The 26,467-nt window shown below is 50.5% G+C and overlaps 4 protein-coding genes across 4 annotated transcripts in view; 1 reads left to right on the forward strand and 3 right to left on the reverse strand.

The window, feature by feature from the left end:
• LOC134396428 (zinc finger protein 664-like) overlaps nt 1-26,467 on the forward strand; it is a 151,611-nt gene that overhangs the window by 117,896 nt on the left and 7,248 nt on the right. The window lies entirely within an intron of this gene.
• LOC134395838 (zinc finger protein ZFP2-like) lies at nt 3,551-4,228 on the reverse strand (the record flags this gene model as incomplete). Its single annotated transcript, XM_063121997.1, has 1 exon — nt 3,551-4,228. A coding segment is annotated over one exon (678 nt), but the record flags the coding sequence as incomplete, so codon positions are not given.
• LOC134395839 (zinc finger protein OZF-like) lies at nt 17,146-23,371 on the reverse strand. The gene is made up of 6 exons (XM_063121998.1): nt 23,254-23,371; nt 22,972-23,075; nt 22,686-22,812; nt 21,222-21,314; nt 19,044-19,421; nt 17,146-18,104 (listed from the first exon to the last, which is right to left on the reverse strand). The coding sequence occupies exons 1-6, from the start codon at nt 23,369-23,371 to the stop codon at nt 17,347-17,349; spliced, it is 1,578 nt and encodes a 525-aa protein (XP_062978068.1). The 3' UTR covers nt 17,146-17,346.
• On the reverse strand, nt 23,834-24,885 carry LOC134396471 (zinc finger protein 24-like). Its single transcript, XM_063122995.1, has 2 exons — nt 24,834-24,885; nt 23,834-24,395 (listed from the first exon to the last, which is right to left on the reverse strand). Exon 2 carries the CDS (start codon nt 24,392-24,394, stop codon nt 23,849-23,851), a length of 546 nt encoding a protein of 181 aa, XP_062979065.1. The 5' UTR covers nt 24,395; nt 24,834-24,885; the 3' UTR covers nt 23,834-23,848.

Below are 26,467 nucleotides of genomic sequence, written 5' to 3' on the forward strand. Positions count from 1 at the left end.
GCAGATGCCAGAAGGTGGCTACCAGGAGCAGGGCCTTCTCTGCTGTGGCACCCCGGCTGTGGAACAAGCTCCCCAGAGAGGTTTGCCTGGCATCTACACTGTACTCTTTCCATCGCCAGCTGAAGACCTTTTTAACACCTAATTTAACTGAAATTTAAACTTTCCTGTTTTAATTCTGTATTTTAACCTATATCAATTTTTGCTGTGTGGTTTTATCCTGGTTGTGCTTTTTATATTGTATTTTGAATCTGTGTTTTTAGAGAGTTGACTGTTTTTTATGCTCTTCATGGTTTTAATTTTTGTGGACCGCCCATAGAGCTTTGGCTATTGGCCGGTATAAAAATTAAATAAATAAATAAATAAAAGACAGTGAAGCAAGAAAGCCCGTCACCACCTCCAAAGTACCTGAGTGGCCGGAAAAGTACAAGGCCGTGGGCAAAGACTCGAAAAGTGCAGCCTTCAGCCACAGGACGGCCCTGTCTGCTTTCTTGGTAAATTGTCTGCTTCCTTGTGGGCTGCATCTTTCTTCCCAAGTGCTAAATCATTGTACTGAGGCCTGATATGCATATAAAAGGGCATCTCTGCACCTGCCCAAGCCGGGGAAGGCCACGCCTTGCCCCACGTGGGCTCGTGGGCTCTTGGCTTCCCCTCGGCTACTGCTGGCTAGGATGCCAACCAGGTCACAGTGTGTGCATGAATGACAGGCAGACAATTTAGAAGTCTCTGGGTCAGAGGTCGGACCATTATTCTGGATGGGACAGAAAATTCAACTATCTGTTTCATGCAAAATTGAGCAAAAAGTAAAATAAATTAAAATTATTTCATTAATCACATAATGAAAACATTGTATTTGAAATCTACATCTGAGGGGATCGTGACCATACCAACATCAGGATCACCCGGCAGGCAAATCTTTAAAACGCCTTCATACAGTTTGTATTATTTCATAGAATCATAGAATAGTAGAGTTGGAAGGGGCCTACAAGGCCATCGAGTCCAACCCCCTACTCAATGCAGGAATCCACCCTAAAGCATCCCTGACAGACGGCTGTCCAGCTGCCTCTTGAAGGCCTCTAGGGTGGGAGAGCCCACCACCTCCCTAGGTAACTGATTCCATTGTCCTACTGCTCTAACAGTCAGGAAGTTTTTCCTGATGTCCATCCAAAATTTGGCTTCCTTTAACTTGAGACCATTATTCCGTGTCCTGCACTCTGGGAGGATTGAGAAGAGATCCTGGCCCTCCTCTGTGTGACAACCTTTCAAGTACTTGAAGAGTGCTCTCATGTCTCCCCACAATCTTCTCTTCTCCAGGCTAACAAGCAAGCCAGTATGTGAGACGTTTTAGCATAATATCTAAACTATTCCTATGAGAAAGCATAGCCATTGCTGTCTTGTGCGCCCCGACCCGACCCGATCATCCAACATACAAACTTTTGATTCCTTCTGTTTAAGACGGACCTCCACTGAATCGACGGCTTCCCACTGACATGACCTCTTTTTCAGCAGGGCCAAAGCATCCTTCCCCTTCAGGATGAACTCCAAAAACGTTAGCCAGTGAAGCCTGCGGGGAGAGTCGGGGAACTCCCCAGTCTTTCCTTGTTTTCGGTGTAGCCATGATCAAACTACCCCCCTCCCACACCCCAAATAACACAGCAAGCAGAGTTATACATGGAAACAGAACTAGAGCAAGGCTAATGCAAGGCACCAGGATCACAGGAGAGTTTCAGGAAGTGAGCAGGAGTCTATCGGGAGAAGGTCATGTCGCCCTCTTCACCGGAACAAGCAGCCATGGCTGAACTCAGGAGGATTTGTGTAGGGAAGCAGGACGGCCCCAGATGTTGCAGAAGACAATGCAGGACCAGGACAGCCCGGGGCCCTCCTTGCTGGTCCCCATGGGAGTTGGGCCTGACAGGCCAAGGGAAAACGTGGGTCCACAGAGGAAAAAAGGTGAGCAAAGCACAACCCGTGACAATGCACAACCTCCGCACGGACCACAGGGCATCTTGGTGAACGCCGGCGCCTTCGATTCCAATCCCCTGGCTGTGTGGCGCTTCAGCCAACCCGCGACAGCTTTAACTATGGTCTTACACAGGCCGGGTTTTTGATCACTGAATATATATGGCCTTGTAGGCCCCTTCCAACTCTGCTATTCTATGATTCTATCAGGTGAAGCTACGCCAATGGGAAGCTAAGGGGGAGGGCTTAACAGGCCTGTCCAATGACAGGTGACGACATTGAGCATAGAATCATAGAACAGCAGAGTTGGGAGGGGCCTACAAGGCCATCTAGTCCAACCCCCTGCTCAATGCAGGAATCCACCCTAAAGCATCCCTGACAGAGGGTTGTCCAGCTGCCTCTTGAAAGCCTCTAGTGTGGGAAAGCCCACAACCTCCCTAGGTAGCTGATTCCATTGTCGTACAGCTCTAACAGTTCAGGAAGTTTTTCCTGATGTCCAGCTGGAATCTGGCTTCCTTTAACTTGAGCCCGTTATTCTGCGTCCTGCACTCTGGGAGGATCGAGAAGAGATCCTGGCCCTCCTCTGTGTGACAACCTTTTAAGTATTTGAAGAGTGCTCTCATGTCTCCCCTCAAAGCAATGACACAAATTGTGCTTGCTCACACTTTCGCCGCCCCACCCCTCCAAATGCACCCACAACTTTCCTAATTCTTTCAGGCCCAAGTCCAGATGGAGAGGGCTGAGGGCCTGGAAGCAGGAAAGATCCCCCCACGTTGCCTGGTCCTGCATAGGGTGACCATATGAAAAAGTGGGCCAGGCTCCTGTATCTAACAGTTGCATAGAAAAGGGAATTTCAGCAAGTGTCATTTGTATATAGGGAGAACCTGGTGAAATTCCGTCTTCATTACAACAGTTAAAAGTGCAGGAACTATACTAGAGTGACCGGATTTAAAAGAGGGCAGGGCTCCTGCAGTTTTAAGAGTTGTGATGAAGAGGGAATTTCACCAGGTTCTCTCTATATACAAATGACACCTGCTGAACTTCCCTTTTCAGTACAACTGTTAAAGATACAGGAGCCCTGTCCTCCTTTTCATAGGGTCACCCTAGTCCTGCATTGCCTTACGCACCCTTGGAGCCTGACCGTTTTGCTCAAGGAATCCTTGGGTCCGCTGAACCAGGCCAATGTGTGGTGTACAGCAGCGGCTGTCATGCAGTAACGTGGGAGTGCAAGAAGCGACATTTCATCACTAAACTTATCGGCGCTGCACACAGAATCCACTAGATTTCCGCTGCTACATAAAGCCCGTCCAAAAGTGGCACCATCCTAGCTTTACAATGACACGGAGCGTGCTCTGCAAAACCTGACAGCTGGCGCTGCCACGATGGCACAGCAAAACCTTAATAACTTTAAAAAGCATCAGTTTTCACCAAAATTGGATAAAAATGAGCTCCCTTTTCAAATATTGGGAGTTTTACAATTTCTCCCGTGTGATATTTTTTATGAGAAGTTTCTTCTGACTGAAACTTTTATATGGTTTCTTTCATGTGAGTTCTTTGCTGTCAAGTGAGAAATATCTTCTGACTGAAGCTCTTTTCACACTCCGAGTATTTCTGTGGTTTCTCCTTTGTGAGTTCTTTGATGTCGTGTGAGAGTCACCTTACGAGTGAAGCTCTTTTTACACTCCAGACAATAATAAGGCTTCTCCCCTGTATGATGTATTTGATGGTGAGTGAGAGATATCTTCCGAATGAAACTCTTGTCACAGTCCAAGCATTTATAGGGTTTCTCCCCTGTGTGAGTTCTTTGATGATCAGTGAGAGAGTACTTCTGACTGAAGCTCTTTCCACACTGCAAGCAATGATATGGTTTCTCCCCTGTGTGAGTTCTTTCATGAGAAGTAAGACGTTCTCTCTTACTGAAGCTCTTTCCACACTCCAAACAATGATATGGCTTCACTCCTGTGTGAGTTCTTTGATGACAAGTGAGAGTTTTCTTCTGACTGAAACTCTTTCCACATTCCAAACAATGGTATGGTTTCTCCCCTGTGTGAGTTCTTTGATGACAAGTAAGAGTTCCTTTCTCACTGAAGCTTTGTCCACATTCCAAACAATGGTATGGTTTTTCCCCTGTGTGAGTTCTTTGATGAGATGTGAGAATTTTCTTCTGACTGAAGCTCTTTCCACACTCCAAGCATTTATATAGTTTCTCCCCTGTGTGGATTCTTTGATGACAAGTAAGATTTCCCTTCTGACTGAAGCTTTTTCCACACTCCAAGCAATGGAATGGTTTCTCCCCTGTGTGCGTTCTTTGATGACGAGTGAGAGTTATCTTATGACTGAAGCTCTCTGCACACGCCAAGCATGTATATGGTTTCTCTGCTGTGTGGGTTCTTTGATGACAAGTGAGATTTCCCTTCTCACTGAAACCCTTTCCACACTCCAAACAATGGTATGGTTTCACCCCTGTGTGAGTTCTTTGATGAGAAGTAAGAGTTTTCCTCTGACTGAAGCTCTTTCCACATGCCAAACAATGGTACGGTTTCTTCCTTGTGTGGGTTCTTTGATTATGAGCGAGCTGTAACTTCTGACTGAAGTTCTTTCCACATTCCAGGTGTTTATATGGTCTCTCCAATGTGTGAGTTCTGTGATGACAAGTGAGATACATCCTCTGACGGAACCTCTTTCCACATTTCAGGCATTTATATGCTTTTTTCAATGAGTGAAACTTGGAATGAGCGTTACTATTTGATTCAAAACTTAATGTTTTTCCATGCACGTGGCATGTATTATTTTCCTGTCTTTTACGTATCTTTTCTTGGGTTGTGATAGCATGGTAGCCACTTCCCCCTCTCTCTTTGCTATTTTTATATCTGTCTCTTTTCAGTGATATCCCAGGCAATTCTCTTTCATTCTGCATTTGCCACATGTCACCTTCTGGAACGAAGACAAGAAACGGCAGAAGCCCGAGTTAGCAACGGAAGGAATAACGGAGCGCCCTGAATGAAGCCGCAATCCTCGTGCAGGTTTAGACAGAGAAACGCTCTGCCCTGCGCCCTGCCCTGCCCAGCCAGCCAAAGCTAATGCCTTTGATCAAGGGCAGAACGGCAGAAAGCTAGCTGGGACGCCGTCCTTCCCATGGGCTTCACTGCCTCTCTTGACAGCCATTATTAGACTGCTATCACGCATTTGATTGGGGCAACGCAGACTTGGGTTCAGCTGTCAGCTGACCAATGAAATTGGCTGTGTGTTTCCAGCCCGGATCTTCCCTCACAGCCTAGCCGACATCACAGATGCCGCGTCGGGCTGCGCATCAGTAGGGCAGGTACCACAGACTCCCATGAAATCTGGCAACCACGGACATGGTTGCTTTAACAGAACCGTGGCTGCGTCGAGGTGGGAAAAGCAATGGCGAAGTCGTCTTCGCCAGTAGCCCTACGGGCCACTTACACAACGTCAGACCTGGCGTGAGGGACGCGGGAAGCTGCCTCGGACTGAGCCAGAGCCTTGCTCCGTCCAGCTCAGTGTTGTCAGCACAGACTGGCAGCAGGCGGCCTTCTTTCTTCGCCCTGCCAAGCTCATCAAAAGGCACAAATCCAGGAAGCCTTGGGTCAGGCAAAGGCCACTCTGACCACGCAAGTACGTGCCGGCCCTGACGTGACCTCCCTCACAAAACCAGTGCATTCCCGTCTCAAGTGCCAGGAATTTCCTCACCTTTCAGGGAAGATGCAGTCCTGGATTACTGCAGGCTCAACACCTCCGCCGCCGCCGCTGAGCACCCATCCCAAATGGCCCATTTTTACATCTGAGATGACTCTGGCAAGGATGTGGCCAGATCTCATTTTTTATTTATTTGGTTACTTATTTATTCTATTTATGCCCCACTTTTTTTCCTCCAAGGAACCCCAGGCAGCGTACATAATCCTCCTCTCCATTTTATCGTCACAACAACCCTATGAGGGAGGCTGGGCTGAGAGTCTGTGACTGTCCCAAAGTCACCAAGATGACAGAAGCCAGCGCAGACCATATCCCCCCAAGTGAAACCCTAACCCTCCGACTGGCCTGGCCTCTCCTCTTCGTTACTGAAGTCACACACCTGTCCTGGGCTGCCCTTCCCAGAGCAGGGTTCAGCAGGTTTTGAGACGCTGTGTGATCTAAGATGCTGTGTGATAATAATCAAAATTAATGTGTCTTATTTCCTTTTCAAAGCTGCCTTCTCAGGGCTGTGCCTTAAAAAGGCAGCCTCCGAAGGCTAAATCAAGGAAGAACACAGGAGACGCGCCCCAAATGGACGACATGATCCTTCCTCATCCTTATCCGGCATTCAGCACCCGGCGTTACAATGAAGCAGGGAAACAAGGAGGCTCACCGAGAGAGGCCACGATCCCCCGGTTCTCCTCCATGATTTGCCTGTGCAGGGCCCTCTGGTCAGGATCCAGCAGCGCCCACTCCTCCTCCGTGAAGCGCACGGCCACCTCCTCAAAGGTCACCGGAGCCTGGATGGAAAAGGGAAACGTGGCCTTCTGTAAGATAATGTAAAGGGAGCCAGTGGGGCGTTACACCCTGGGATTTCATCAGGCTTGCTGCGAAAGCCAATTGCTGCAGTGGAGGGAGGGAGGGAGGGAGAGAGGGGGGAAACGCCTCTCCCATCCTTGTTCTTCTTGGGGTCTTCCCAGGAGGCCACTGTGAGAACCAGGATGCTGGACCAGATGGGCCTTTGGGCCGACCTAGCTTCAGGGCTCTCCATCTGATGGAAGGAAACAGAGAGGGGGGGCTTCCCCTGGCCCTTGCAGGGGACGGAGACCCCCAGGGCTGCTCCCTGCCTATCTGCAGGGATCCTTCCCCTTACCTGATCCAGCTCCACTCCATCACGGAGAAAAGGGGATGGCCAGGAATCCCCTGCTGGGGTCACTCCAGCCCCTGCAGGAGACAAAGGCGATGGTCAGCCAGGAGCTCCTGCATGTCTCAGAGACTGAGGTGACAGCCCTAAACTCCTGGGAAGGAAGGAAGGAAGGAAGGAAGGAAGGAAGGAAGGAAGGAAGGAAGGAAGGAAGGAAGGAAGGCAGGCAGGCAGGGGGACCCATGGGACATAGAATCATAGTAGAGTTGGACGGGGCCTATAAGGCCATCGAGTCCAAACCTCCCCCCACCCCGCTCATGCAGGAATCCACCCTAAAACCACCCTTTTAACTGTTTTAACTGCATCTATTGCTTTTAAATTATATATTGTTTTAACTTGGATTATGGTTTAATTTGTTTTTAACTGTGTATATTTATTGTTTTATACTGTATGTTTTTATCTGTACACCGCCCTGTGATCTTAGTGATATAGGGTGGGATATAAATATTTTAAATAAATAAATAAAGCATCCCTGACAGAGGGTTGTCCAGCTGCCTCTTGAAGGCCTCTAGTGTGGGAGAGCCCACAACCTCCCTAGGTCACTGATTCCATTGTTGTACTGCTCTAACACAGTCAGGAAGTTTGCAGCCGGAATCTGGCTTCCTATTATTTGAGGCCGTTATTCTGTGTCCTGCACTCTGGGTGGATCGAGAAGAGATCCTGGCTCTCCCCTGTGTGACAACATTTTAAGTATTTGAAGAGTGCTCTCATGTCTCCCAGAATCCAAAACTCTCACATCGGCACCACCTTCGTAGCTAGTCGAAGGTGGTGCCGACGTGAGAGTTTTGGATTCTGGGACCACAGGCATCACTACTTGGAAGATGGACTGCTGGCAAGGGATGGGTTGCACCTCACAAGGACTGGAAAGAATGTGTTCGGCCACAGCATGAAGAACTTGATCAGGAGGGCTTTAAACTGAATCTTACGGGGGCGGGAGACGTAAACCTCGAGGCAACAATGGATGAAGGCCCATGCACCACAGTACAGAGAACAGCTCCAACAGTGTCCCAAAATAGTGTCCGCAACAAGGTAGGAACAAAGCCAGACTATAAAACACATGGTCTTCGATGTCTATATACTAATGCCCAGAGCATGGGAAACAAACAGAACGAACTTGAACTCTTATTTCATGAAGCCACTAGAGGAACTGTCCCCCCTGAAATGCACACCTGGGCATTTCAAGAGGTCTTACCTTTAAATCTCATTTTGATCATTCAGCTGGGGGACAAAACCCTGTTTCACCATTTGGGCTCTCAGCCACAAATCAAGCTGTTGGTTTCTATGCATAAAGTCCCCAAGTGTTGAAAATTAGACATAGTTTTGAATTGTGGGAAAGTTTGGAGGCAAACATCTTTCCCCTTAAAATACTCAGGTGGGGTGGGGAATAAAAGCAGCCCAAGTACCTCTTGGAGAGAGAGAGAGAGAGAGAGCAGGTTCAAATAACCCCACCTCCACCCCCAAATTTATCCTCACCTTGCATGGCGGCACGTCTGTCCCCCTCCTGCCTCTTCCCCCTTCGTGGAGGGGGGCTCTGTCTGGGGCCAGGTGGACCCTTCTCGGCTGCAGAGAAATCAGCTCCCCTTTCGGCAAAGAGACACTTTCCCTGGAACAGCAATTGGGATGCAAGATGTGAGAAGCATTAGAGGAGGAAGGAGAGAAGCAGAGATGGCACACAGCAGAAGATCCCCAAAACACAATCCGTACAGTACAGAAGATAAAGAAAGGAACCACGTGGTTATGATTTAGGTATAATTGTAATCGAACAATAGAAACATAGTGAATTTGTTATAAAAGAACAATTAACACTGTTGTAACCAGTGGAACTGACTTAACCATATGTATGATAATATTTATACACTTCAAGCTGATCAATTTGTTAAGAATTGATATAATAGTTTTCTATTAGAGGTGATTTCAGAGTCCAGATCCAGGGCAGAGAGAGGTAACCCATGTTCAATGTTTACATCACAACCCACCAGAAGTTTTGCACTTTGAATTTTACAAATTTTGCTTATAACATCAAATGCATAATTTTATTTTTATTTATTTTATTTATTACATTTCGATACCGCCCAATAGCCGGAGCTCTCTGGGCGGTTCACAAAAATTAAAAACATTCAAAGTATAAAACAACAGTATAAAACCATACTATAAAATACAATATTAAAGCTCTACCAGATAAAAACAGCAGCGATGCAAAATTACAAATTTAAAACACCAAGTTAAAATTTATTTATAGACTGTTAAAATGCTGGGAGAATAAAAAGGTCTTCTTCACCTGGTGTCTAAAAGCATATAATGTAGGTGCCAAGCGAACCTCCTTAGGGAGCTCATTCCACAGCCGGGGTGCCACAGCAGAGAAGGCCCTGCTCCTCCTGGTAGCCCCCTGCCTCACTTCCTTTGGCAGGGGCTCGCGGAGAAGGACCCCTTAATAGCTAAGCAATGGCTGCACTTAGTACAGGATGTATGAGGTTGCCAAGTTGTTTCACAGGACTTTAAATTTAGTTGATAGGTTAGGCCACGATGTGTTCGAAAACCGGTAGCAGGGAGTTTGTGGGCCATTGCAGATGGGGTCCCGGCTGCCAACTGGAGATCCAGTCATTCCGCAAGGCGCTCGATAATTATAAGAACTCTCGGTGGAGATCTTCCACCCACTGTACTTCAACCCGTCTAGTGTATATTATAATTTGCCCATGTCCAAAGATATACGTTGGACAGACAACTAGAACATTCAGACGAAGGATTATTGAACACAAAAGCAAAACCCAAAGAAGGAGTTTAGATACTCCATTAACCAGGCGCTTCTGGGGTTTCCATCATGCACTTTCTGGCTTTAATTTTTTTTGCAATGGCACAGGAGAATTATTTATTTATTTATTTATTTGTTGCATTTTTATACCGCCCAATAGCCGAAGCTCCCTGGGTGTTCAGCAGAAGGATATCTCACGTTTACTAACAGGGACTGGCCAACGAGACCACATCATGCCAGTTCTCTTCCAGCTTCACTGGCTGCCAGTCCAGGTCCGGGCCCGATTCAAAGTGCTGGTATTGACATTTAAAGCCCTAAATGGTTTGGGGCCAGGCTATCTGAAGGAACACCTCCTCCCCTATGTACCTGCCCGGACCCTAAGATCATCCTCAGGTCCTTCTCCGTGAGCCCCTGCCAAAGGAAGTGAGGCAGGTGGCTACCAGGAGCAGGGCCTTCTCTGCTGTGGCACCCCGGCTGTGGAATGAGCTCCCTAAGGAGGTTCTCCTGGCACTTTGCCATGAAATTTCTCTTCCCTCCCCCCTCCACCACCCTGCAGTGTAAAGCAGGAAAAGGCCCCCATCCTAAACTCACATGCAGGGAGCTGGTCTGCTGCGGTGGCCCCTGTGTGCCTTTCCGGCCCAGGAATTGTGTGAAGGGGGCCTCGCTGGCTCTGGCTAGTTTGGAGGACTCCCAAGAACACGTTTGGCATCAGGAGTTTTAGGGTGATGCAGTAATCGGAGCCTCTTCCCACAACCCCCAGCTAGGAATATGTAAATCAGTTTTATGGGGTTTTTAAAGCAAGAGGTTCAAATGGATAGGGCCATATTCTTCCAAGAGGCGCACAAGGCTCAGGCCATCCAGAGCTCCGCACCCTTTTCTTCCTAAAAGTTATATCTCAAGAAGGGGATCTTTTCAACAATAATCAACCATTAAGTTTCCAAGAGCGGCGGGCCTTGGTAAGCAGGCCTGCCCGGTCGGACGAGGACGCTGCTGTGTGTTCGAGACGTGCGCCGCCTGCCCGTTCGCTCGCCCGCCGCTGGGGCTTCCGCAGCCTTTCTCTTCGGATCGGACGCGGCGCACCGAACGGAGAGGGAAGGGGGGGGGGCTCCTCGTTTGGGGCTGGGCCCGGGGCAAGGAGGGGAGGGGTTTCGGACGTGCCCTGCGCCTCGGGACCCCCGCCCCGGGAGCCGCGCTCAGCGTTGCCCCAGGCGGGGCACATGAATGGGGAGGTGGGCGGAGGGATGGGGGGAGAGCAGGTCCCGATCCCTGCCTCCCTCCGGGTCCAGGCTCCGGTGGGCGCGAGGGTCGGGCGTGGGCTGCCCCCCCCCACTCCTGCGCTCCGCAGCAGCCGCGGTCTGCCCCCACTCCCAGCAGCCTTCCTGCCCCCGATTGCACGAGGCGAGGGGGTCTCACCTGCTCTCGCGGCGGGGGCGCCGGCGCAGCACCTGGAGCAAACCGAGCCCCCCTTCTCCAGGCAGGGAGAAGGCGAGGCGTGAAGGGCCGTGGCGGGGAGGGCAGCTCCTGCGCAGCCAGCCAGACACACACACCCCAATTTCCCCGCCCGCCCCCACATCCGGAGGAAAGGAGAAGCCGGATCCATGACCTCGAAAGCGGATCCGCCTGACGGGACGTGATGTGTGAAGAAGGGGGCGCCCCAAAGCCCCCACCCCCACCCCGGGCTGGATGGGTGCGCGGAGGGGAGCCGAAAGAGGGGACTGTGGGGCAGCCAGAAAGGGTGGATTGGGGGGGGGGGGCTTCCTTCTTTCCTTTAAAACCCGGGCGTGTGTTAGAGGCGCGTGAGAGCCACATCCTAGGATTGCGTAGGGCCCCTTGCCATGTCCTGCTGCTCTGAGCAGCCCCACAACGCCCCCAACCCACCCGGAGCAGGACAGGATGTGGCCCCAGAAGGGCCACGGCCACGCCGATATCACCAGTCGCCCAGGAGGACTGGATGAGGTCGATGTAATCAGCTACAAAACCTCCACCGAAACCACATCTCAATAGCCGCCCCCGGCCAGAGTCCATCTTCTGAAAAGAACGGCCACTTCCAAGCGAGACAGAATCGGACTCAAAGAGTGCTTATCAACAAAGCGGGGAGAGGCAACGAGCAGGGAACCGCAGGGCTCAGTCCTGGGCCCAGGGCTCTTCAACGCTTTTGATTTGGACGAGGAGGAGCAGGGAACGCTTATCGAATTTGCAGATGGCACAAAATTGGGTGGGATAGCTAATACCCTGGAAGACAGAAACAAATTTCAAAGTGATCTTGATAGGCTGGAGTGCTGGGCTGAAAACAACAGAATGAAATTTAATAGGGATAAATGCCAAGTTCTACATCTGGAAAATAGAAACAAAATGCAGAGTTACAAGATGGGGGATACTTGGCTCAGCAATACTACAAACGAGAAGGATCTTGGAATTGTTGTAGATCGCAAGCTGAATAGGAGCCAACAGTGTGATATGGCTCCAAGTAAGGCAAATGCTATTTTGGGCTGCGTTAATAGAAATATAGCTTCCAAATCACGTGAGGTACTGGTTCCTCTCTATTCGGCCCTGGTTAGGCCTCATCTAGAGTATTGCGTCCAGTTTTGGGCTCCACAATTCAAGAAGGACGCAGACAAGCTGGAGCGTGTTCAGAGGAGGGCAACCAGGATGATCAGGGGTCTGGAAACAAAGCCCTATGAAGAGAGACTGAAAGAACTGGGCATGTTTAGACTGGAGAAGAGAAGGCTGAGGGGGAGACATGAGAGCACTCTTCAAATACTTGAAAGGTTGTCACACAGAGGAGGGCCAGGATCTCTTCTCGATCCTCCCAGAGTGCAGGACACGGAATAACGGGCTCAAGTTAAAGGAAGCCGGATTCCAGCTGGACATCAGGAAAAACTTCCTGTTAGAGCAGTATGACAATGGAACCAGTTACCTAGGGAGGTTGTGGGCTCTCCCACACTAGAGGCCTTCAAGAGGCAGCTGGACAGCCCTCTGTCAAGTATGCTTTAGGGTGGATTCCTGCATTTATTTATTTATTTATATGACGCCATTAAGCCAAAAAAGGCTCTCACGGCGGCTTACAAAAGTATTTCTTGACAGTCCCTGCCCACAGGCTTACAATCTAAAAGACATGACACAAAAGGAAAGGGGATTGGGAGGGAGGAGGAGGGGGGAAAAGGAAAGCAAATTCAGGCACTACAATCTTAGTTGCAAAGTTCAGCAGTTACTGTTGACAGCAGGAGGGAGGGGGCTCTCAGCTGGAGCTGGACCCAGGCATGGTGGAGAGGTGCCTGGCTGCTGCTTCCTCCCTCACTGGTGGCCTCTGCAGAGACAGTTGACAGCAGGAGGGAGGGGGCTCTCAGCTGGAGCTGGACCCAGGCACAGTGGAGAGGTGCCTGGCTGCTGCTTCCTCCCTCACTGCTCACTGCATTGAGCAGGGGGTTGGACTCGATGGCCTTAGAGGCCCCTTCCAACTCTACTATTCTATGATTCTATAAGTCATGGGTGAGATCTCTAGACAGGAGGAAGACGCGGCTGCAAACAGGCCTGGGCCAAGTTGCAGGCAGAGGGTTCCCCTCACAACGCAGCCGCGTTCAAGTGCTTCTAAACCCAACACCGTCCCAGGTGGGCCGCCTTTGCCCATCTCAGGCACTCTGCCCTCCCCACCGGGATTTGGGCCCAAGAAAGACAAAGGACACATGTGGGTGGTCCACGCAGGGCAAGTGGTAAAGAAGCTCCATTCGTGGCACCACTGACCACGCCACTGAAGGCGTCAGCCGGGGCTTCCACTTCCCACGCTTTGTGGATCTGGAGCCAACATGAGGTAGCCGTAACGCTGGTCTTAGAACGACCACAGTTTTCTATATCATTGACCAGTTTGTCGAACCAGATCATTCCTTGTCCTGAGAAGTTGGCAACTGTAGAATGCAGAGCGCGGGCTGCCTTTGTGTAGAGGATCTAACCCTACCACACCACCACTACGTTTACGGGTGTAATGGCGGGAGGTGATTCTTCCACCAATGTCGTGCGTTTGATGCCTGTGCAGCCCGTTTTACCTTTGTCAATGTTCTCCCCACTGCAAACGGGACGGTCAGGTGGAGGAGGACACGCAAAGGAATTGCCACATGTCTATCTGGGTGGCACGAGGGAAGAAGTGGCCAGTAGATCACCCATGCCCTGCGCACAGGAGGAGGGATTGGGATCCCTGTCTCCAAATGCCCTCCTCTCCAAAGGAAAAAAAACCCTTTCCTGTTGACTATCATATTGTCTGAACCCGGTCACACTGACGTGCGTAGGGGAGCAAATAACGTAAGGCTATAACTGTAGGCAGCCCAATATTAGATGCTCAGGCACACCCACTAAAATAACCTTGTTTTTAACCTACGTTTTATAGGTGCAGGTGCGCTTGAGCATTCAAGACAGAATGTTTGCCTTCACCCAGATTACACTTAGAACTTAAAACATCTATTCAAACTTGTATTTTATTAAAGAAAACACAACGTTTAGCACAATCACCAACCTTTCAACCAAGAAAAGCAAAATGACATATGCATAAGCAGATTGGGTACCAGTGGCACGCAGGGCAATTGTTAGAACAACCTATGAATTATTCACTGTCACCGGGTGTTTGGGGATTAAAAAACAAAACTAGAATAGGTTTGCTGTATGCTATGATACAATTATATACAATCCCAAAAGCAGAACAAGATGTACATTTTTTTAAAAAAAGATTTACTTCTTGAGATTTAGGACAATACACAATTGAGTATAAGGGTTAGGGTTATAAAGCTATATAAGGTTAATTCATTTCGGTAGCATTATTGAAATTACTGGCTAATTGAAAGAAATTGTAAATGGAAATCCGTGTTGAGGCACACCCCAAGAACATAGAATAGTAGAGTTGGGCCTATAAAGCCATCGAGTCCAACCCCCTGCTCAATGCAGGAATCCACCCTAAAGCATCCCTGACAGATGCTTGTCCAGCTGCCTCTTGAATGCCTCCACTGTGGGAGAGCCCACAACCTCCCTAGGTCACTGGTTCCATTGTCATACTGCTCTAACAGTCAGGAAGTTTTTCCAGATGTCCAGCCGGAATCCAGCTTCCTGTAACTTGAGCCCATTATTCCGTGTCCTGCACTCTGGGAGGATCGAGATCCTGGCCCTCCTCTGTGTGACAACCTTTTAAGTATTTGAAGAATTAAAAAACACCAGATAATATCATGTACAGAATTTCCAACCCTGAATTGAAGTATTAGTTTGAACTAGAAAAACTCAAAGAATTTAGTTGAAATCAAAGAAATGGTCAGTAATACAAGACTTGAAATACAGACCTCAGAATAAAAAATTCAGCATAACAGGGGCTTGGAAACAAAGCCCTATGAAGAGAGACTGAAAGAACTGGGCATGTTTAGCCTGGAGAAAAGACGACCGAGGGGAGACACGATAGCACTCTTCAAATACTTAAAGGGTTGTCACGCAGAGGAGGGTCAGGATCTCTTCTCGACCCTCCGAGAGTGCAGGACACGGAATAACGGGCTCAAGTTAAAGGAAGCCAGGTTCTGGCTGGAAACTTCCTGTGTTAGAGCAGTACGACAATGGAACCAGTGACCTAGGGAGGTTGTGGGCAATCCCACACTAGAGGCCTTCAAGAGGCAGCTGGACAACCATCTGCCAGGTATGCTTTAAAGTGGATTCCTGCACTGAGCAGGGGGTTGGACTTGATGGCCTTATAGGTCCCTTCCAACTCTACTATTCTATGATTCTATGACAGCTGCAAGCTTTAAGCAAACAGGGACAGTCTTTGACAATTTGTCATTAGGATATTTTTTGTGGCCCAAAGACACTGCCTGAGAAGCCAGGGGATCTGGGGGATCCCTCCATCCGAGGTCAGAGACAACACTTTGATCTCAGAAGGGGAAGTTGGAGATCCCCCGCCCCCGCAGCTGAAATGGAAAGAATGGCAGTAGCTGCCCCGACCCTACAGAGGGGGGAAAGGGGGCAAGGAGAGCAGAGAGGCCACGGTGCCCATTATCCTGAGCCTCTTCCGGCCCCCTTCCCTCCCCCTCCAAAGTGTTGGCTCTAGATGGGCTAAATGCCCATCTAGCAAAATGTGCCAGGACAGGGTGGACGGGGATCCCCTCTGCCGCTCCTCACGCTCGGCACTGGGTGATCGGACACCTCCAAGGTTGAGGGCTTCTGATCATCAAAGGCACAAACGTTCGGATTGTGGCCCTTACTCACCTCAAGCAGCAGCTCTCTTTCGGCTGATCCTCCATCCATTTGTAATTATGGCTCCCTTACAAATCCGGTCTATACGTATCGCCATTAGTCTCTGTTGCTGCGTTGCAAGAAGGCGGAATCAACTTTTGCACTGTGCCAAAATGTTTACCAGAATTTCTGTAGCAATTCAGACTCTGACAGAATTACAGGACTATTAGCAGTTATAAAGATAGGAGTAGAATAGCTTTTCTTTCTTGTTCTAGTCAATAGTACATAGGGCTACCTTTGTGCCTAGACCGGAAATTTCAACTAGTTCAAAACATGGCAGCCAGGCTGGTCCTCGCTACACCTAGGGGGGACCACATTACACCAACATTAAAATCACTTCACTGGCTGCCAATTAGTTTCCTGCCCACTGGCCCCACCCTTTCCGTTCTCTTCTTGATGAAGCTCAGACCATGGAAATGGGAGGCAATGGGGCAGCTGTCCAGAGAGCAGGCATGGGGGCAGCTGGGAAACCCCTTCTCAGATTTCCCCCTCCAAGGGGGTGGCTCTGAACACATCCTCGGAGGGCTCGGATTTCCCACTCCCTGTCAGCAACTGATGGCCCCTCGGATACTGTCAGGGGTCCACTGGATTACACACTTAGACTCTTACAAATAGAGTTCCAGCTTTGAAGAAAAGAACAAGATGTAGAATCATCTAGAGTATTGCGTCCAGTTCTAGGCTCCACAATTCAAGAAGGACGCAGACAAGCTGGAGCGTGTTCAGAGGAGGGCAACCAGGATGATCAGGGGTCTGGAAACAAAGCCCTATGAAGGCAGACTGAAAGAACTGGGCATGTTTAGCTTGGAGAAGAGAAGATTGAGGGGAGACATGATAGCACTCTTCAAAAACTTGAAAGGTTGTCACACTGAGGAGGGCCAGGATCTCTTCTCGATCCTCCCAGAGTGCAGGACACGGAATAACGGGCTCAAGTTAAAGGAAGCCAGATTCCAGCTGGACATCAGGAAAAACTTCCTGACTGTTAGAGCAGTACGACAATAGAACCAGTGACCTAGGGAGGTTGCGGGCTCTCCCACACTAGAGGCCTTCAAGAGGCAGCTGGACAACCATCTGTCAGGGATGCCTTAGGGTGGATTCCTGCACTGAGCAGGGGGTTGGACTCAATGGCCTTGTAGGCCCCTTCCAACTCTGCTATTCTATGATTCTAAAGAGCACCCTGGTCCACACCTGCCGATGCCCATCACATTCAGTCAAGGTACCCACAGATCCCTCTTGCTCAGAGCAGGGTCAAGGGGCGAAACCAAAGACAGGCAGCCCAGTGCACTGAGCAGGAACCAGCACAGGGCAAGCAAAAGCACAAGCAGGTGAGAAGGGGGAACGAGCCGTCAGCAGGACCTGCCCACCAGCATCCCAGAAGCCTCTTCTTCCTTCTTTCTCTTTAGGCAAATGAGAGGCTGGAGCCTGTCTGGAGCTCCGGCTTATTCATACAACCCTGTACTCCAAGACCAGGCAAGAATACGGGGTGACCTCGCATCTAAGTGTTGGAAGGGCTTCTCCCTTTGTGAATTCTTTGATGAAAGTTCAGTTCAAAGCTCCGACAGAAGCTCTTTCCGCATTCTGAGCACTTATAGGTCTTTTCCTCTCCTGAGTGAATTCTTTGATGTTTTTTAAGGTTGGCACTCCAACTGAAGCTCTTGCCACACTCTAAGCATTGATAGGGCTTCTCCCCTGTGTGAGTTCTTCGATGGCCGTAAAGACCGTTACGGTGCCTGAAGCTCTTCCCACAGTCTGAGCATTTATAGGGCTTCTCCCCTGTGTGGATTCTTTGATGTGAGTTAAGGTGAGATCTGTGACTGAAGCACTTTCCACACTCTGAGCAGACATAGGGCTTCTCTCCTGTATGAATTATTTGATGATGTTTAAGGTTGGTCCTCTTACAGAAACTCTTTCCACACTCTGAACATTCATAGAGCTTCTCACCTGTGTGAATACTCTGATGAGCCTTAAGGAGGAAACTCTGAGAGAAGCTCTTTCTACAGTCTGAGCATTGATAGGGCTTCTCCCCTGTGTGAGTTCTTCGATGGCCGTAAAGACCGGTACGGTGCCTGAAGTTCTTCCCACAGTCTAAGCATTTATAGGGCTTCTCCCCTGTGTGAATTCTTTTATGTGAGTTAAGGTAAGATCTCTCCCTGAAGCTCTTCCCACAGTCTGAGCACTGATAGGGCTTCTGTCCTGTGTGAGTTCTTTGATGGACATAAAGATCTATACTGTACCTGAAGCTCTTCCCACACTCTGAGCATATATAGGGCTTCTCCCCTGTGTGAGTTCTTTGATGGATGTAAAGACTGTTACGCTGGCTGAAGCTCTTCCCACATTCTGAGCATTTGTAGGGCTTCTCCCCAGTATGAGTTCTTTGATGGACATAAAGACCGGTACTGTACCTGAAGCTCTTCCCACATTCTGAGCATTTATAGGGCTTCTCCCCTGTGTGAGTTCTTTGATGGACGTACAGACTGATACGCTGCCTGAAGGTCTTCCCACAGTTTGAGCATTTATAGGGCTTCTCCCCTGTGTGAGTTCTTTGATGGACGTAAAGACCGGTACTGTACCTGAAGCACTTCCCACATTCTGAACATTTATAGAGCTTTTCCACTGTGTGAGTTCGTTGATGTCCATAAAGACTGATACGCTGCCTGAAGCTCTTCCCACAGTCTGAGCATTTATAGGGCTTCTCTCCTGTGTGAATTCTTTGATGTGAGTTAAGCTGGGAGCACTCTCTGAAGCTCTTCCCACATTCTGAGCATTTATAGGGTTTCTCCCTTGAGTGAATTCTTTGATGTGAGTTAAGGTAAGATTTCTCCCTGAAGCTCTTCCCACATTCTGAGCATTTATAGGGCTTCTCCCCTGTGTGGATTCTCTGATGTCTCCTACAGCTGGAACTGTCACTGAAGCTCTTTCCACATTCTGAGCATTCATAGGGCTTCTCCCCTGTGTGAATTCTTTGATGTGAATTGAGGTGGTAACTCTGACTGAAGCTCTTTCCACATTCTGAGCATGTATAGGGTTTCTCCCCCATGTGAATTTTTTTATGTTTATTAAGCTTGGAGCTCAAACTGAAGCTCTCTCCACAATCTGGGCATTGAAAGAGTCTCTCTCTTGTATGAGGTGAATTAAGCTTGGAGGTCTGACTAAAGCTCTTCCCAGAATCTGCACATGTATAAGTCTTCTCACCTGAGTGGATTCTTCGATGTTGTTTAAGGTGGGAGCTGTGGTTGAAGTTCTTGCCACACTCTGAGCATGCATAGGGCTCCTCTCCTGTGGCAGCACTTTGATGCCCGTTAAGGCCTGAACTGCAGCTGAATTGGTTTTTGCACTCCAAACATTTACTTTTTTCCTCTTTTGTGTGAATAATGTGTTGTTCAGCAAGGTTTATCCGCTGACTGAAGTGCTTTCCGCACTGAGAGCATTTCGACGCTTTCTCTCCATTCTCAATGATTCTTTTGTTTCCTTCAAAACAGTCTTTGAGTATGCCCAGTTCATGGAAGTCAGAAAGAGGCGTTTTCGGCCAGTGCTGTTGTTGGCCATTTTCATTGCTGTCCCTCCTGTCAGCTGAAAGAATGGAAAGAGAAATGTCCTCAATTCAAGGAACAAACTCAGTGGTTTCCTTTTTTGACTGAATGGAGTGGCAGATTCTTCCAAATAGATTAAATAACCTCTAATGAGGAATAGAACTGATAACCAGCGTGGCATATGGAGATTTTAACTGGTTTATATCAACATTTATGGATTGCCTATTAGGATATGATCCATACAAGATATCTCAGAGTAATAAAAACATAAAATTACAATTTAAAATATCATAATAAAAACCAGGCAGCAGAACAAACTTTTTTTTTTTTTTTTTTTTAAAAGGCCAGTTACAAATATCAATAGCCCAACCCAGGAGAGGGTCCCGTCAGGGCTGGCTGGCCCGTTACCTGGAGTCGTCCGGTCAGATCTGGCAGCTGAGTGGGAGGAGGAGCAACCTGTTTCATTTCCCCCTGCGCCCATGAAGAGGACATGCAGTCTCCTTCAGTGGGTGCTCTGGGGAGTCCCACTGCCTGCTCTCATGCTGTGGCATTTGCCATACCGAGAGAGCGGCCACCGGGGTGCTCTGGAGCCGCCCACCCTTCTTCCCTCCCTCTCACACAAAATCTCACAAGGCCAGACTGAAGTCTCATGAGACTTTGGTTTCATCTGGGTCTCAAGAGACTTCGGGCGAGCTCCCCGCAGCCAGGAAGGAAGACATCCAGGGGCAGGCAGCATCGGCGGCTTTTTACCTCAGGAGGCAATTGTGAGGATAAACTGGAGATATGGGGAAACATGTAAGCTGTCTTGGCTTCCTTGCCAGAGGAAAAATCTCAAGGCGGAAGGCATTAAGAAATTGGGGGTTGTTTTAGATCCATCATGGTCACTTGAGGCTCAGGTGACCTCGGTGGCACGGAGTGCCTTTTACAAACTCCCGTTGGTGGCCCAGCTACGCCCCTATCTAGACAGGGATAACCTGGCTTCAGTTGTCCATGCTCTGGTAACCTCCAAGTTAGATTACTGCAATGCACTCTATGTAGGGCTGCCTTTGAAGACGGTTCGGAAGCTGCAGCTCATGCAAAATGCAGCGGCCAGATTGATTTCGGGAACCAGAAGGGTCGACCATATAACACCTGCTCTGGTCCGCTTGCACTGGCTGCCTGTATGTTTCCGAACCCAATTCAAGGTGCTGGTTTTGACCTATAAAGCCCTACATGGCTTGGGACCACAATACCTGATGGAACGCCTCTCCCGACGTGAATATACCCGGTCACTACGTTCAGCATCTAAGGTCCTCCTCCGGGTGCCTACTTCAAGAGAGGCTCGGAGTGTGGCAACAAGGGACAGGGCCTTTTCAGTGGTGGCCCCCAGACTCTGGAACGATCTCCCTGACGAGGCTCCCCTGGCACCAACGCTGCTATCTTTCCGGCGCCAGGTTAAGACTTTCCTCTTTGCCCAGGCATATGGCGGCACATCTTAATCACCCACATGTTTAGTTTTTTTAACGGTTTTTAATGCTTTGCGTGTGTATGTTCTGCGTTTTAGATTTTTAAATTTTGTATACTTGTTTTTATCTCAATTTTAGAATTTCTGTAAACCGCCCAGAGAGCTCTGGCTATGGGGGCGGGATACAAGTGTAACAAATAAATAAATAAATAAATAAATAAATAAGACTGGTATTCAGTCAATGTTTCCCCCACATTCTAGGCACAAACTACCCTTGTCCCAGTTGTCTTGAGTCTATGATGGACCTTTCAAGAAGGAGAAGAAACATCTTTTCCAGAAGAAACATCTGCCAGGAGAACCTGGAACCAGGGGGTCTGATCAGAGCCAAGCACCCACCTGCTGGTCTCTCCCCTTCCTCAGGGCCCCGGACAAACGGATCATCCTCTTCTTCCTGCCAGGAGATGAGATCCCACCTGGGAACCGGAAGCCCTTTGCAGACGAGAGAAAAGGAGGAATTACTTCTGGTCCTTCTGAATATAAAATTTTTACAGGGATCTCAAAGCCCCCAGTCTGAAGCCTCCCCTGCCTCCCGGTTCTCACCAGCCCCATCCAGGTCAAAGGGAGGATGGGCAGATCTTGCAACCCCTCCAAATAGGAAGGTAGAAGGAATGGGCAGTCATAGAATCCTAGAGTTGGAAGGGGCCTTTAAGGCCATCCAGTCCAACCTCCTGCTCAATGCAGGAATCCACGTTAAAGTCATAGCACAGGTGTAGTTTCAGGTGAGAGCCAGGAGGCCCCAGTGAAACGTCCACAGAGGAGGGAGGGTTCCCAGGGAGAGGGCGGAAGCAAAGGGCAAGAGGAAGGGGAGTGGAAGACGGTGACCCGCAGGACCAGGAGGCCCTCTGTGGCACTGTCGCTGCAGGACGGATGCTAGGGTCTTCCCCATGGAGGACGAACCCAGGCGGCCTGAGGATGGGACGCCAGAGGACACTCAGGAAGGCACTCGGCCCCACGTGGATGGGAGGATTCGTATCACTGACATGAGGAGGAACAGAGGATGGTGGTCTGAGACCCCGTTCTGAGCAGGATGGAGGAAGGGGTGAGCAGAGCGGACCTCTCCTCTCAGCACGTGGCTTTGCGTTCTTGGAGCAGGGATCTCAGAGGTGACGAAGTGGCTACTGAGACTCCTCAAGCCTGCAGACCTCAGGATCCCCTCCTGCTGATCTACGTGGGAACAAATGTGGACTGGATCCCCAAAGACTACGAGGCTCTGGGTAGGACAGTGCAGGATCTGGGGGGGCAGAAAGAGTTTCCATCACTCCTTTCTGACCAAGGTCAGGGCAACGGGACGGGAAGAAGGACACTGAAAGAGAACCGCTGGCAACACAGGTGGCGTCCTCGGGAAAGGTTTGCTTTCCTGGCCGTGGCCTCCGATGCCACGGGTGATGGGGTGGGCCTCGCAGAGACTGGGAAGAACATTTTAGGCAGGAGCCTCGGGGGCAGGGCTAGCAAAAGCCCAGAGCTAATTTCTAAGCCAAGTATTATTATTTATTTATTTACAGAGGAGGAGAGAAGGAGGAAGAGGAAGAGGAAGAAGGGACTCAGGAAGAGACAAGGCAATGGAGGTGGATCCCACCAATCCTGAAGGAAAAAAAGGGCTCAAGAGGGAAGGGAGATCCTGAGAACTAAAATACTGAAGGAAGAATGAGAAGGGGAAAAGGGGGGCAGTCAAGGAACCGGGGTGGATGCTCAGTGAGCTGAGCCCTGCAGAGCAGAGGTTGCATTGAGAAGGGGGTTCATCTAGATGGCCTCTCAGACCCCTCCCAGCTCTAGAAGTCTGAAGGAAAGAGGGAGCCCTACCCAGGGAGGCCAGAATCCCGTAATTCTCCTCCATAACGGCCCTGTGCAGAGCCCTCCGGCCTGGATCCAGCAAAGCCCCCTCCGCCTCCGTGAAACGCACGGCCACCTCCTCAAAGGTCACTGGAGCCTGGAAGAGAGTCAAGGGGAGGCAGCTGGAGGTCCCTCCTTCAGCACCCAGGGCTCCCTGAGGGACGTCCAAAGCCACCTTGGAAGCCAGCTGTGATGGGCGGTTCTCTCAGGCCCAGGGGGACGTGCAGGGGACCGAGGCACCCAGGCCCTCCCGTACCTGTTCCGGCTGCCCAGACGCTCCATCCAGACCACCACAAAGAGAAGGAGGAGGAGAAGGAGCCCCCCGTGTCCTCCTGCTAACACGGAGTGTCACCCCATTACCTAAGAGGAAGACAAAGAAAGACGGTGGGAAGATACTTTCTAGTTCATACACATTTTGGATTTTAGTTCCTAGGGTGAAATCAGACTTTCTCTGCATGGAACACAGGCGCAAGGGGATGTACGTCAGGCGCAAGTGACAGAGGGAGACCATGTTGACATGTGACCCATTGATCCTCACCCAGAGAGGCGGCAGCTCCGTCCTCGTCCTGCAGGGTCCCCCTGAACAGCGTCCTCTGTCCGGTCCCCGATGGAGCCTTCGCTGGTCCAAAGACGTCCACAGCCCCTTGGGCTGACATCTCCTGAGCCTGGAGGAGGAGGAGGAGGAGGAGGAGGAGGAGGAGGAGGAGGAGGAAGGAACATTATCTCACTGTGTCAGGAAGGAGGCAGGCAGGGCAAAAGGACGGCGTTTCCCAGGTCTCTTTCCATTCACGTCTCCTTCTACACTGAGCCCCAAAACTCCCTCACAGCTGGGTTTTTGGCAGACGGATGCAAAAGGATCCCTGGATTGGGGCCAGTAAATCCACCCTGGCATTAGAGGAGGACGGGAACAGGGCGCCTCAGGCCCCCTCTTAAAGCCCAGTGGCAGGAGAGGGAGCAGCTGCCAGATGTTCCCTTCCTACCTGCAGGACTGTGCAGCTGGCGGGAGAAAGACCCCCTCTTTGATGGAACCTCCCAGCCCTGCTTTACCTGTCTTGTGATGCCTCCAAGAGGGGCCAGATCCACACAATGAGAACCACTATCCTATGGGGGTTGAAGGACAGAGGATGGGACACTCATTTCTTAGAGATACGAGAGGTGGGACCTTTAAGGTCTCTGCCCCGCGGAGCTCCCAGAGGGAATCTCTCCCTCACCTGCCGCCGCTCCTCCGCCTGGCTCAGGAGGAAGCCTTCCGCCAGGGCCACGGCCTGGGCGCTGCTCTCCGGCCCGCACTCCCGCACCCAGCTCTCCATCTCCGGGGGCAGGACGGCCAGGAACTGCTCCAGCACCACCAGGTCCAAGACCTGCTTCTTGGGCCGCCATTCCGGCTCCAGCCACTGGCGGCAAAGGCGGTGGAGGCGGCTGCAAGCCTGGCGGGGGCCCTCGGCCTCCTGGTAGCCAAAGGCCCGGAAACGCCGCCGGCGCTGCTCCTCCTCCTCCCACTGGGCGCTGCTGCCCTTGGGGCTCTCTGGACCGGTCCTTCCATGGAGCTCCCTGTCCTGGGCGGTGCCTTCTCCCATGTCAGAGTCCAGCTCTTCCGTCTTCACGCTGGGCTCCATCTCAGCCTCCGGAGGGATGCAGAGAGTCCTGGTTCCGTCCTTGAGACAGGGAGGGGGTCGCATCCTGCAAAGGTCACAAGCCCTTCAGTTGGAACTCCGGCTAAGGAAGGAGGCGGAGACCCAGACTCAGCAGGAGATAAGGGCGCAGGGGGAGGTGGGGATTTGCTCCCCCCGAATCTGCCCCAGACCACCCCTCCCTCTGGGTCACAGGCGGATCCCTGGATGGAGCCTCTCCAGCGCTGCCCCCCTCGCCAGAGCAGCTTCTCTCCCCACCCCCACCCCCACCCCACGGCTGCTCCCTTTGCAGCCCTGCCTGCACTCATCCTGCCCCCCAGGGCCCTGGTGACGCTGGACCTCCTGCCCGGCCCAGAGGGGTCGCCTGCACCGCCCACCGACTCCTTTTCGGGGTGGGGAGGAAATATGGGGCAGGGGCAACGCCAGGCTCGCCCCATATTCCCCCCGGGACCCCCCCCCCCCGCCCGAACCTTTCCTTTGCACTCACCGGCCCTTTTGCAGGGGAGGAGAGGGGCGGCTGCGTGGGGGGGGGAGGGGGAATCTCTTCCGTGGGGTGGGGGTGGGGGTGGGCAAAGGGGGCTGGAAGTGAGGGGGGTCCGCCAGGGGCCTCTCTAGGAGGCGGCTCTCTCGCTCGCTCTCTGGCTTTAACCCTCCCCGGGATTGCCCAGGATCCCCACGTGCTCCTTGCAGACACGGGGAGCGGCGAGTGGCTCGATCCGGGGCTGGGGCTGGGCGTCCGGGGCGGAGCCTCCTCCTCGCCTTATTGTCTTTCTGCTGAGGTGGGCGACCAGGTGTCCTACAGACATGTGTGGACTACAACTCCCAGAAGCCCCAGCCAACTCCCAGGAGCTCCACCCGCCCGCCTGTTTCTCATTGCTTACGACGAAAGAAAGGGCTTTGCAAACTTCAAGCACCCTCAGATATATAGATATATACAGAGAAAATATGCAACGAATCTCATTTGCAAATGTATAACGCTAAAACTATAAAACACGGGAAGCGAATAAAAACCAGAGTCAAAGCAAAGAAAGTTTCAAAGAAAACAGTCACATAAGTAATGATTTAAGGCGACCCTATGGAAAGGAGGACAGGGCTCGTGTATCTTTAACAGCTGCATAGAAAAGGGAATTTCCACAGGTGCCATTTATATATAGGGAGAACCTGGTGAAATTCCCTCTTCATCACCACAGTTAAAGCTGCAGGAGCTATACTAGCCTGACCAGATACAAAAGAGGGCAGGGCTCCTGCAGCTTTAACAGTTGTGATCCAGAGGGAATTTCACCAGGTGCTGGATGCATACAAATGACACCTGCTAAAATTCCCTTTCCTATGCAACTAATTAAAGATACAGGAGCCCTGTCCTCCTTTTCATAGGGTCATCCTAAGTAATTTATTTTATTTATTTATTTCGTTTATATACCGCCCCATAACCGAAGCTCTCTGGGCAGTTTATTACAATTCTAGGCACATTTGAATTTCTCTAAAAGTTTCATCCCCTCCCTAAAACATTCGGTTTAGCATTTATTTATTAGAAGTCCCCGTTTTCTGAACACTAACATTTGGTGTGGTCTGAGGGGGACGTGGCTGCCTGGACACTGAGCTGTGCGGATTTCCACACATGCAGACAACAGTTTTTAAAACAAAATATGCTTTTATCTTCAAGAAGGACGCAGACAAGCTGGAGCGTGTTCAGAGGAGGGCAACCAGGATGATCAGGGGTCTGGAAACAAAGCCCTATGAAGAGAGACTGAAAGAACTGGGCATGTTTAGCCTGGAGAAGAGAAGATTGAAGGGAGACATGATAGCACTCTTCAAATACTTAAAAGGTTGTCACACAGAGGAGGGCCAGGATCTCTTCTCGATCCTCCCAGAGTGCAGGACACGGAATAACGGGCTCAAGTTAAAGGAAGCCAGATTCCAGCTGGACATCAGGAAAAACGTCCTGACTGTTAGAGCAGTACGACAATGGAATCAGTTACCTAGGGAGGTTGTGGGCTCTCCCACACTAGAGGCCTTCAAGAGGCAGCTGGACAACCCTCTGTCAGGGATGCTTTAGGGTGGATTCCTGCATTGAGCAGGGGGTTGGACTTGATGGCCTTGTAGGCCCCTTCCAACTCTGCT

The sequence above is a fragment of the Elgaria multicarinata genome, chromosome 3, assembly GCF_023053635.1.
Source record: "Elgaria multicarinata webbii isolate HBS135686 ecotype San Diego chromosome 3, rElgMul1.1.pri, whole genome shotgun sequence".
In the NCBI taxonomy this organism is placed as follows: domain Eukaryota; kingdom Metazoa; phylum Chordata; class Lepidosauria; order Squamata; family Anguidae; genus Elgaria; species Elgaria multicarinata.

Excerpts from the sequence above, each read along its gene's own strand:
- LOC134395839 (XM_063121998.1), bottom strand. The coding sequence starts at position 23,371 with ATGTCAGCCCAAGGGGCTGTGGACGTCTTTGGACCAGCGAAGGCTCCA. Across the intron at positions 22,813-22,971 it reads CGTCTGGGCAGCCGGAACAG|GCTCCAGTGACCTTTGAGGA; the intron begins GTACGGGAGGGC and ends ACTCTCTTCCAG. Across the intron at positions 21,315-22,685 it reads CGGGATTCTGGCCTCCCTGG|GGCTTCCGGTTCCCAGGTGG; the intron begins GTAGGGCTCCCT and ends TCGTCTGCAAAG.
- LOC134396471 (XM_063122995.1), bottom strand. The coding sequence starts at position 24,394 with ATGCGACCCCCTCCCTGTCTCAAGGACGGAACCAGGACTCTCTGCATC.